The sequence below is a fragment of the Equus caballus genome, chromosome 18 (genome assembly GCF_041296265.1).
Source record: "Equus caballus isolate H_3958 breed thoroughbred chromosome 18, TB-T2T, whole genome shotgun sequence".
Taxonomy (NCBI): domain Eukaryota; kingdom Metazoa; phylum Chordata; class Mammalia; order Perissodactyla; family Equidae; genus Equus; species Equus caballus.
This window is the reverse complement of record NC_091701.1, coordinates 53,855,480-53,868,118: the sequence shown is the minus strand read 5'-3', so window position 1 is coordinate 53,868,118 and position 12,639 is coordinate 53,855,480. Positions and strand designations below refer to the sequence as shown.

The following is a 12,639-nucleotide window of genomic DNA, read 5'->3' as shown; positions in this document are numbered from 1 at the left end:
TCTCAGCCACTATTATTTCAAATATTTCTTCTGTTCTTTTCTCTCTTCTTTTTCTGGTATTCCTGTCATACATATGTTACACTTTTTGTAATTGTCCCACAGTTCTGAGATATTTTGGTTTCCTTTTTTTTTTTTTAAGATTTTATTTATTTCCTTTTTCTCCCCAAAGCCCCCTGGTTCATAGTTGTATATTCTTAGTTGTCAGTCCTTCTAGTTGTGGCATGTGGGATGCCTCCTCAGCATGGCTTGACAAGCAGTGCCATGTCCCTGCCCAGGATCCAAACCGGCAAAACCCTGGGCTGCCGCAGTGGAATGTGCAAACTCAACCACTAGGCCACGGGGCGGGCCCCTCCTTTTTTTTTTTTTAATTGTCGCATTTTCTTTCCCTTTGCTCTTGAGTCTGAGAAGTTTCTATTGACATATCTTAAAGCTCATTGATTCTTTCCTTGGCTGTGTCCAGCCTACTGGTGAGCTCATCAAAGGCATTCTTTGTTTCTAATAGTGTTTTTTATTTCTAGCATTTCCTTTAGATTTTTTCTTGGAATTCCTATCTCTCTGCTTACATTACCCATCTGTTCTTGCATCTTGTCCACTTTTTCCGTTAGAGCCCTTAGCATATTAATCTGTTATTTTAAATTCTCAATCTGATAATTCCAGACTTTCTATCATAGCTGAGTCTGATTCTGACGCTCACTTTGTCTCTCCAGACTGGTTTTTGCCTTTTAGCATACTTGTAATTTTTTGTTGAAAGCCAGACATGATAGGTAGATGGAACTGAGGTAAATAGGCCTTTAGTGTGAAGTTTTGTGTTTATCTGGCTAGGAGTTAGGTTGTGTTTACTGTTTGCTGTAGCTGTAGATGTCAGAGGCTAAAATTTCCTTTTGTGCCCTTGTTTTTGTCTCCCCTGTTATCTTTGGGTTTCCCTAGAGACTCCTTCTTTAATAGAGTTTAAGCCTTGCTTCAGTTGTAATCCCCTGTTATTATACAGGAACCCTATTGATGTGATGGTAAGTTATGGGGGGAGGGGAAACATTCTATAATCCTATGACTAGTTCTCACTCTTTTAGTGAGCCTGTGCCCCTGGGCTGTAACCTTCACAGTGCTTCTCAGACTTTTTTTCCATGTAGGTTAGGCTCTGATAAAATAGTTTCCCTTAAGAGTAAGCATTTGTGTCGTCCCATTCACAACAACATGGATAGACCTTGAGGGTATTATGTTGAGTGAAATAAGCCAGACAGAGAAAGACGAACTCTGTATGACTCCATTCATAGGTGGTAGTTAACATACGGACAAAGAGAACTGATCGGTGGTTGCCAGGGGAAGGGGGATGGGGGGAGTGCACTAGGGGTGAAGTGGTGTACCTACAACATGACTAATAATGATGTACAACTGTAATTTCACAAGGATGTTAACTTTTATAACCTTAATAAAAAAAAAAAGAGTAAGCATTTGTTCAGGACAACAAAATGCTCTGGGCATATTTCAAAATGGTTACTTTTCCCTTCTCACTGTTGGAAGGAAAGTACAAGGGGATTGTTGTTTGATGTTCACAGTGAGAACCTGGTGGGACTCCTGGAAGTAAAACTCACAAAAATGTAGGGGCCTTATTAAGGTGGGGACCCCAGGAGTTTTATCTCTCACATTAGTCCTTGCTCAGTCTCCAGCAATAGTCAATTATCCTTTAAGTATTCGGGCCAGTTGCTGGCTCTAGGAGTGTTTCTGGTCTTGGTAAATAAACTGTGATTTTCTATATCGCCTGTCTCTCCTGTTGTGAGGCAGTGATTTGCCCTGTGACCTCAGTTCTTTAATAGATCTAAAAAGATTTGTTGATTTTCGGCTTTTTCCTCATTGTAAGGATGGAGGACTTTCAAGTTGTTTATATATTGGACCCAAAAGTTGTAAAAGCAACATAAAAGTGAATAAACCTTGAGTCCCAATATGTCAACATTAGTTTCACATTGTACTAATTATTTAACTTTTGGTTTTTTAGGCTTAAGTTGCTTTATACTTAAGTTACTTTTTAATTTTTTAAATATTTGGAACTGACTTGATATGATAATATGGCAAATTTCACATTTTTAGTAAAAGTAAATTTCAAATTCAAGATGGTGTCACTGGATATTCTTGACATATACAGAATTTCTTTTTCTTTATAATGCCTAAGTCAGAGATCCAGCCACACCACAAATTGCTAAAATGATGATACGTACTTAATGTTTCAAGTGTCTGTATCCAGTCTTGTTTATACCATTGCTTTTAGTGTGTTTCAACAATATGAAAATGAATAGTTTAGTTGAGGAAAGTATTACTTTATACTTGTTGCAAAGATTTGTTTGCATATCAGTGCTCTCCTCCTTGCCTAATTTTTCCTAACTCTTGATTTAATTTTTCTTGAAGAATGTTACACTAATCCGTAGCGCTGATAGAAGTTTTCTGCAACAGAGCTCCCACATGCTGCTCCTCTGTCTTTTCATCAGCCTTTCATGTTGAAGGCATTTTTGTCACTTGAGAACATGTTTGGGAAATTTAACAAAATAATTGTCTGATCATAAGCTTTGCTAGAAAGACACCTAGGAGCATGCTGGAGGGACTTTCTGTAAAAAGAAAGATGATAAAGACAGTTGCTCTTCTGGCAAATCTCCCTGAGTCTATTATGGAATTCCCTTGTGCAGGGAACTTGAAGAAGTTGAATCCTACCAGCATAGCTACTAAGATAGCCCTATATCTGATAGCAGAGTTTTTTTTAATCCTCCAACATAATTCTACTGCAGGAAAAGTATTTGTGTTACCGAATCGCCTTAAAGCTAAACTCCTAAAATAGGCAAATATTAAAACTAATAAATAAAGGATGGACTTCAAAATAAGAAAGTGAAGTTAGGTACCATTTCTCTCCATTATAATACATAGTTGATCAGTCAAGAATTAGTCCTTTTTTATGCAGGAGGAAGGTAGCTGAAAAGAAATATTGACCTCTTAAAGAGATTATTTAGTAAAATCTGTAAAGTCATAGTGCTTCAAAGATCAAAATGATGCTCTTGATTGGTACTTTAAATTTTGGCTGTTTTATTTTAAGTGATTACCAATGGTTAAGCCATTTCAAACTACTTAAAAGCACTATTATAATTCAGTAATTAAATTTGTTGTTAGAGTGTCTGTGCCCTGAAATTCCATTGACATTAACAAACTAACTGCACTCTTCTTCTGTCAGTGAATGACTCTGCTCTGTGTTAAAGACATGTCTGGGGCTAGTGGAGGCTACTCCTGTAATCTCAGAGGGGTCCTAAGATTCTCAGACCACAGTCATAACTCTTCCACATGACTCTTGCTATTAACATCATTCCATCTACTCAAGGTCTACCAGCTTCCAGTAAAGGAAATTAGCTAGTGATTACCCGGGAAAAGGAGAATGAATGGAATTTAGTCCACCTAGTAAATATTAATTCTTCTACCCAAATCAAACTTAATGAAGTTAACATGAACCTTCATCATGTTCCACTCACTTAGAATGCCCTACTCTTTACCTTTTCCTAAATCATATGAGAATTTGAAAATCAAACTCAATTTCGAATTCTTTCCTAGAAAGTGTAGCTTTTCCAAAATAGAGACTGTACCTTATTTATCTTTGTATCCCCAATGCCTTGCGTGATGTGCATGCTTAATAAATAACAGTTTAGTGAATGACTGAATGGAAAGGCTTTGCTAACTATTCTAAACATCACTGTTTATTATCTTTTTCTCTGAATATACCTTATAACACAAATTTGCAATTTATGTATTTTCTATTCTTTCTTATGAACTAACTTTCCCAAGACGATTATAAGCTTGAAGGCAAAAACCAAGTTCCCTATTCTTTAGCTCTCAAGTACCTAGTAAAATAAACTAATAAGCTCTCAATCATACATACTGATTTTTAAAATCACTTTCTATGTTATATACTAGGGACAAATAAGTTGAAATTCCCTCATGCAGGGCTCTCTCCATAGTTGGAGAGAGAGATAATATATAAATGTAGTATGAGTCTATAGTAACATAGTCATTCAATAATTACTGTTGACTGATTTAAAATATCATGTGTAACCTTTTCTTTTTTGAGGAAGATTAGCCCTGAGCTAACATCCGCTGCCAATTCTCCTCGTTTTTTGCTGAGGAAGATTGGCCCTGAGCTAACCTCTGTACCCATCTTCCTCTACTTTATATTGGGACACCTGCCAAAGAATGGCTTGATAAGCGGTGCACAGGTCTACACCTGGGATCTGAACCGGCAATCCCCAGGCTGCCGAAGTGTGGAGCATGCGAACTTAACTGCTGCACCACAGGGCCAGCCCAATGTGTAACTTTTTTTTAAGTAAAACACACTGATCTTAAGTGTAGAGTTTGAGTTTAATAAATGTATGTACCCATGTAACCAATGTCTCTGACAAGATAGAGAGCGTCGAGCATTTCTATCACTCTAGAAAACACCCTGCTGTCCCTTCCAGTTGGCCACCTCCACCCACAACCACTATTCTAATTTCTAATTCCTTATAGTAGTTTACCTGTTCACGAACTTCATATAAATGGAATCAGACAGTATGTATTCTTTTGTTCTGACTCTTTCACTCAACATGTCTTCAAAGTTCATAGATGCATAACTTTTCAAGATCATTCAGTCTCATAACTTATGTAAAACATAATGCTAACTTCTAATACTTCATGTTCATCACAACACAAATGATTTTTCTTAGTCCTGTAGGACTATGAATTTACTTTTATTGCTGGGTGTAACATCACTAAAATATTTGCATATATTAAGTTGAAAATGTATGTTTAAAGACATACAAATATAGGTGATATATCTTTAATTATACTCATTCTGTAAGGCAAGATTGTTTTTAATAAAGTGTTTTTTACTAGCATACAATAAGGGTAGTTCATCGTTCCTTGCCTTTGTGTATTTTCTAGACACGTACACTAAAATGAAATGTTTAATTTGTCCTTTGCATTGTATGTTTTAATAGAGATCAAATTAGCTGTCTTCAGTATGAACTTGGGATAAGGGCAATAAGAAACCCGATTGTTTCCAGCCTCCACTAAGATGAACTGGCAGTGTGTCAGGAAAATTCCCAGTATGGAGCAGTTTTATTACAATTCAGTACAATTGGTTCTTGCATAACCTTTAGAAAATCATACATAAAACATTCTCATCTATATAAATAAAAATCACCTACACACTTTATTAATAGCCTTGTTCACTTTTATCCCGGGACTTGTGCTGCATGTTCCTACTGTGCCCCCTTTTTTAGTCTTTTTTTAAGATAACTTTCTATAAGCTTTCTTAAAAGCAAAAAGGTTAGGTAATATTAGGAATCAAATATAAGTGTAAGATAATTCTGGATAGTTCCCACTAGACACGGATCTCCCTCTCAGTCGTGTACTATAGCTAATGTCTCTAAGTATCCTTTTCATATTTAGTGACGGGAAGTTCCTTATTCACTAGATGTAGTCAATTTAACTTTAGGAAAGAAAGAAAGAAGGTTGTACTTTGATGGAAATAGAGTGATAATATATTTTATTTGTGATAATGTTTGCGGGGGTTATTTTCAAACACACATTTTTAAGCTTATCCCACTGTTATTATGACTACAATAAATACATGGTAAAAGCCAGAACGTACTGGGTTGAAGTCTCAGCCTTTTTTCCTTAGCCTAGTTCATTAGCCAGAAATGTGTTTGTTTTTAGGTGTCATTTTCCTGTCTCCACACTTTACACAATTTTCTATATATTCCCCCAAAGTATGTGGCATAAAATTCCAAAATAGTTTAATAGTGAGCCTTTAGATCGACCTACCAATTTACAGGGAACACAAGGGCTTGAAGAACACATTAAATGACATCACTATCCAGAATGTGGGAAACTCTACAGGACAAATGACCCAGTTTCTTCAACAAATGAATAGCAATAGTGGGGTTGGGGGAGGTTGCTAAATTTTTTTAGACTAAAAGAGACTTAAGATGTATGTCAGTTATACCTCAGTTTAAAGAGAGAGAGAGAGACTTAAGAGATACATGAACCAAATGCAATGTTTGGACCTTATTTGGATCCTAATCTGAACAAACCAACTGTAAAAAGATAGCTTTGAGATAGTTGGGGAAATCTGAATGTTGACTTGGTGTTAGATGATATTTTAAAACTGTCAGTATTGATAGGTGTAATAAAGGAGTTATGGTTTTATTTTAAGAAATAGTCCTGAGTTGTTGGTGATTTATATACCAAAGTGATATCTGAGATTTTATTTCAAATACTCTATAGAAAAAGAAACAAAGAGAGTTGGAGGTAATAGATAAAACAAGAATGACAAAATATTGATAATTGTCAAAGCTGTGTGTTGAGTACATAGGGTTTATTACATTATTCTCTCTAGGTTTGAAGTATTCCATAGTATAAAGTTAAAATACACACAATGAGAAGGAAAAAAATTGATCACTGTAGTAGCAAACAAAACCAAATTCACTTTAGGAATAGCTATTTCAGCTAACAGTAGCATTCTGTAAATTAAATTAATGTGTTAAATTTGGGGGAAGGAGGGAAAGGCGTTTCTTTTTTTTTCCTTTTTTCTTTTTTTTTAAAGATTTTATTTATTTTTTATTTTTTCTTCTCCCCAAAGCCCCCCAGTACATAGTTGTATATTTTAGTTGTGAGTCCTTCTAGCTGTGGCACGTGGGACGCCGCCTCAGCATGGTCTGGTGAGCGGTGCCATGTCTGCGCCCAGGATCCGAACTGGCGAAACCCTGGACTGCTGAAGCGGAGCACACGAACTTAACCACTCAGCCACGGGGCCGGCCCCGGGAAACGCATTTCTAATACAGCCTTACCTAACGTACAACTCAGTGCCCTCACTTCTCCCACTGAATACCATAAAATTGTAGAAGGTGATGCTTTGTTTGAAAAGAGTGGTAAACTTTGAATGGAAGATACACCTGTCCTTCGAAAGAGCAGGTGGACCTAATGCCAGCAGTGTAACATCAACATCTTTGCCCTCTGCCTTGGTCTTCCTCCTGTGCCGTTTGTGAGATTCACCTGGGACTGCTGTCCTCTACTTGTGAAGTCAGTGACACGGCCTTCCTCGTAGCCAGCACTTCCGACTTCTCATATTATTCTCTAATAAAATACCTATTTTACTACGGAACATTTTTTACCTTCCATTGCCTTTGCTTAATTCTATGAAAGTGAATGCTTTTAATGAATAGATTAAACCCTTCACAAACATAATTTTGAATAACGTGATTCGCCTTCTGAGAATTCTTTTTTCCTGAGACACTGACTTCATGGCGTTTTCCGGTAGGAGATAGTCTCGGTCTGGTCAGGACTGAAGCCTGCGTACCATAGTCACAGTCAGCATCTTGACGCTTGTTCACATCGCGGCAAAGAAAGCTTGCAGAATTAGTGAATGTTGAAAACCGTTTCTTTAGTGGACCAGCTTTCCTAGGTTGAAACGTTTTCATGCTGTGGAGGCTTAAGCCAGCCTGGCTGAGATGATCTAGAAAGGAGCCCTCACAAATCTACATTTTAAAACAAACGCCTTTTTCTGAATTCTCTAGAATTATTCTGCATAGCAAATTTAAGAGCACATCAAACATTTCCGAGCCCCAACTCCAGCTGTAATTTAAATTACTAAGGCACCATATAGAGAAGTAGTCAATTGGCATTTGAACATATTTGTAATATCTATTTTTTTCAACGTATCTATATAATCTATTATATCAACTAAATTTTGAGTTCTCAGAGAGCTGTTCTGTCAATTTAACTCTGCATAGCCACTGTCACAAAACATGAAAATATAAAGAGACCTTGCTAAATATATCTTAATTAAACCTGGTGTGTCATATATTCTAAACTCAGAATTTTTGATGATAGAAGGAGAAGGTTTAGGGGCTGGCCCAGTGGCCGAGTGGTTGAGTTTGCACACTGCACTTCAGCCGCCCGGGGTTTCACCGGTTCGGATCCTGGGCGTGGACATGGCACCCCTCATCAAGCCATGCTGAGGGGGCGTCCCACATTGCACAGCTAGAAGGATCTACAGCTAGGATAGACAACTATGTACTGGGGGGCTTTGAGGAGAAGAAGAAGAAGAAAAAAAAAGAAGGAGAAGGTTTACATATACAAAAATATGTGAATAAGACTGGATTTTGAAAAATATTACTAAGAGCATTTGTTTAATTATGAAGACTGTATCAAAATAATCATAAAAGTTGTATAGGTACCAGTGAGAATAATGATTACTGTGGATTGAGTACTGTCTGTCAGGTTCTTCATTAAGCACTGTATCGACAATCTTACAATGTGGAAGTGTGTGCTAAGCGTGTGTACTGTAGAGTTCAGTTGAGGTCTTAGAGAAATATAAATGCTAAAAGGTAACATTTGTTTCATAATCTGTATAATCTCTGTCAGACTGAGGAAAGAGAGATCGTTTTCTTGAAGTAGTTGGAAGTACTGTAATGACAATGTAAAAAAGCATGTTTTCTAAAACATCTTGTTAAAATGACTCGTCTTTTGATCCAATTGGTAACCTCTCATCATAATGGCCAAGCTCATCGGCCCTTTACTGGAGTGGTTTTTATCCTAATTTTTAGCATGTTTGCTTTCTGAATTCATTTGACACCTAAAAAGTTATTGACAAAGAAATGTAGTTTTGACACTTCAGAGAAGACATTTTCTACCTTATAAAATTGTTCCTACGTGTGAAATTTGAGAAGCCACCAAAGTGAACATTCTGTAGTTAATTTAAAAGTGTTAATTGCATTAGTACTTTTAATACCATTTAGAGGCAACCAGTATTAATATTTGAAATTCAATTTTTATTTTAACATTATCAACCAAGCTGAATAATTAAAAGGTCATTAAAGTAATCTGTAGGCATTAAATATCTTGTATAAAAGAAAAAAACATATCAAAGATCCTACATTGTTTTAAACTAAAATATCAATATCAATGAAATAAAGATGCTGCTTTATGATGTTTGTTTTGTTTTCACTAAATAGGGCTTTCCCCCAGTAAATGAAAGTGTCGCGTTACTAATAACTTCCCCTAGTCCAGGAACGGGCAGTTCTTCCCTATCTCCCTAATCCCAAGAGCCAGCTTGCAGTTGTTCTTGGTAATGTGAACAGAATGGTAAAGCCCAAAGACTCCAACAAAAGACATTAACTAACGTACACCAGAACTTTTACCGAACTTTTTGCCAAAAATGCTGTTGACAAGTGACAGATTTGAATTTTGTTAAAAGCCTTTTGTTTTCCATGGTAACATGTGAGAAACATGCAAATAAGTGGTTAAAAAAAAAAAAACGATGAAACAGTGAAAAGAGAAAGAAGTAGATGAAGTATTTAATCACAAACTAGGGAATCAGTTTCTGAGTGTTTCTCTACTCCCCACCCTCCCTTAGGAATTTCTCGTTGGCAGGAACTGTCTTATTCTTCCTTATATTCCAGCTGCATTGGCCAGTATGGTTCATTTAAGCCAGGGTAATGAATTAGGCCAGAAGCTTTAAATAGCTTCCATGAAATATTGTCATTATTTGCTACCTACAGGGAAAACAAAATGAAACTGAAGTATACGAAAGAAAGAGGAGAGACTCCTACCTTACAACTGTTTGAGGAAAGGGCTCAAATGTTAAAAAGATTTGTTTTTTAATTATGTCTATCTTTAGTTCATATTGTTTTAGTACATACTTTGTGACCAAAAAGAAGCTCACTTTTCAAGTTTGGGATTTTATGAAAGTGGCAACTGAAGTTTGTGGAAAATATAACACGTACACACTTACTGCCAGCCTACCTCAAACTAATAACTAGAAATGGCTTGTCACCAACCCCAAACTAATAACTAGAAATTTCAAACTCTGCATATATATATATGTGTGTGTGGGAGATTAAGTACTTGATGGTTACCCATGGCGTGTACATGTGCGCGTGCGCGCGCGTGTGTGTGTGTGTGTGTTTTGTTGATTGTCAGCAACCACGTAGCAATGTATTCAGTATTGGGATTTGATAAATAAGAGTGAGGAATTTTAAATTGGAAAGTAGAATGATAAATTGCCCGTGTACCTTTAAAATATCTCTCTTATATTGAATTCTTACTGAGAGAATATTTAAGGTTTAATTGCAGTTTTTTATCATTTTGCTTTGATTTTATACTAAAAACTGCCGAGCAGATAACATTTAAATGTATCTTTTCCAATATGACAAAGTTACATAAGAAGAGAATCCCCTAGCACATAAAGAAAAATGCAATTATTTTCTATTCTGAATCTCCAGACTGCTGTTTTAGAAAATCATATCTGATTATTTGCTCAGCAGAAGATTATTGAGTTGATTTAGCTGTGATTTTACTTAACAAAGCTTCAACTGCATTCCTACTGTGGAGTCCGAAAAAGGTAGAGAGATATAAATGATACATTCAAACTGTGATTTTTGTGAACAGGGCCATCGATGCACCCCTCGGAGCTAATAGCGGAGATGAGAAACAGTGGGTTTGCACTGAAACGAAATGTACTGGGGAGAAACTTGACCGCAAATGATCCATCACAGGTAATGATCTTTTTATCAGTAAGCTGAAAATGTCTATAAATCTAAATGTGATTGCTTGTGAATTGCTACTTAATGTTTTCCAATATGCATATATCCATAGGAAAGCAAGATAGGGCCAAGAAAATGCCTAAAATGTATTTTGATTTTGCTTCTTTATTATTTTAACCTAAATGAGAAATTGTTTTTAAACCTATATTTTAATAAATGAAACTGCTTCTCTGGGTTGATGTGGATAAAATACCTAACTGAACTGGTGATGAGGTTGTTATTGTTTCCTTCCTGCTAACTTACCCCTGAAGTGACCCTAAATAGAACCAATGGTAAGTGTATAAAAGCACCCCTAAAAATTACAGAAAATATTTTAAACATTTAATTTATTAAACTGTACATAGATCCAGAAAATGGTTGAGTTTGAAGGGTTGTAGATATCCTAATGCAAACCATTTATTTTATTTGATGAGGATGCTGGAGCCCAGAGAAGTGGGATGATTTCCCTCTGGTCATGTGTCTGTTTAGGGACATGAGACTAATACCCAGGCTCCCACTGGTATAAACCTGTGCTGCTCTGAAAAGAGGCACATTGCTTTTCCAACACTGCTGGGGACTGTGCATGTATCCGTATAACCATATATTTGTACTATTTGATATGTATTTGATAATGTACTGTTGAAATTAAAAAGGCTAAAATTGTGGATGTTCTGGCCTTCCCATAAAGTTCATGATCTTCTTGGTTTTAATATTTCATTAAACTAAAAATAAAATATTTAAGGCCTCAAGTGTTTAAATTCAAACTCAAGAGATAGAGAGTAGAAGCCATGCTGTAAATGTTTTGTCTCTCTTTCTCTGGCGCCCTCTTCCTGCTGGTTTGTTAATGCTGGCAGAGCAGTCGTCTTATCCTCTTAGTGCCTTGTGATCTTCCATAGCACATAGACCACAAAAAATGTTTTAATTACCTCCCCCACGTCCCAATCCAAAATGTCCTACTCATCTGCGGTATGTCTCTAATACAAAATGTCTTACTTGTAAAGATTTTCTTTCCTGTCTGTTAACTATTTGTCTTGAAATCTAGCAATTTAATGATGTCTTTGTTGATTCAGGAATATGTTGCAAGTGAGGGGGAAGAGGATCCAGAAGTCGAATTTTTAAAGTCACTAACCACCAAACAGAAGCAGAAACTTCTCAGGTAATTTTAAAGTATATATTTAATGGATTCAACATTTTTTCTTATGTTTCAGCTTAGTATCATATTCATCTCTGATCCTAGGAGCTCATGAAGGTGCTTAAACCATGCGTTAGATTTATTTATTGTTTTATTCTTCAGCTATAATAATATAATTTTGTCTCGCTTTAGTAATATGAAAATGAATATAAGATTATATACACAGATTACACCACAAAATCATCACACTTTTCAGAACATTTAATTTGGAAATAGATTTATTTGTAGGTTTTACTTTTCATAATAGATTTGTGTATACCTTTGGACACAGTTTGTTCGTAGAAAATATTGTGGGGCCATGTATTACTCTTTTTACATTTTGTAAGATTTTATGAGGAATGCTGGAAAATGCTTAAGTTTACAAAGCAAATATGAATCTTGTTAAACAGACCCTGGATTAAAGAATTAAAGAATCCGAGAAATGTCTGCTGAGTCCAATAGAGGGAGCTCACGATATTTCAGTCTGTGGAGTTTTGAGAATGGCTGGACAGAGCCCAGTGAAGACATTTTTATTTCAGAGCAATTCAGACATATCTTATAAACTTGTTACTCTTCTGAGAATGTGCAGTCCCTTTTAGAAATTCAGAATGCCTTAATAGAATTGTCCTAATTATTTATAAATTCACACAATTGTTGAAAACTAGTGATTATTTTATTTTATTTTATATAACCAAAAAAGTATAAAAAATGTAAAGTGTATTCTTATTCAGAATTTCTGGAGAATATGATCTTGAATTTTGATAATATATTGATTAATATTTCCATACTTTAAAATAGTGCATAGATAAAATTAATTTTTCATCTGATTATAGCTATATATTTGAGTTTGCACTAGGTCCAACTAATGTTACAAACCTTTCT

The 12,639-nt window shown here is 35.8% G+C and overlaps 1 protein-coding gene across 2 annotated transcripts in view; it reads left to right on the top strand.

The window, feature by feature from the left end:
• Nucleotides 1-12,639, top strand: part of CIR1 (corepressor interacting with RBPJ, CIR1) — a 38,090-nt gene that overhangs the window by 24,042 nt on the left and 1,409 nt on the right. For both annotated transcript variants that reach the window (XM_070242032.1, XM_014732538.3), the window contains 2 exons: nucleotides 10,453-10,559; nucleotides 11,657-11,742. In XM_070242032.1, the coding sequence (XP_070098133.1) occupies nucleotides 10,453-10,559; nucleotides 11,657-11,742 (193 nt within the window). The remainder of the gene's footprint in view (nucleotides 1-10,452; nucleotides 10,560-11,656; nucleotides 11,743-12,639) is intronic.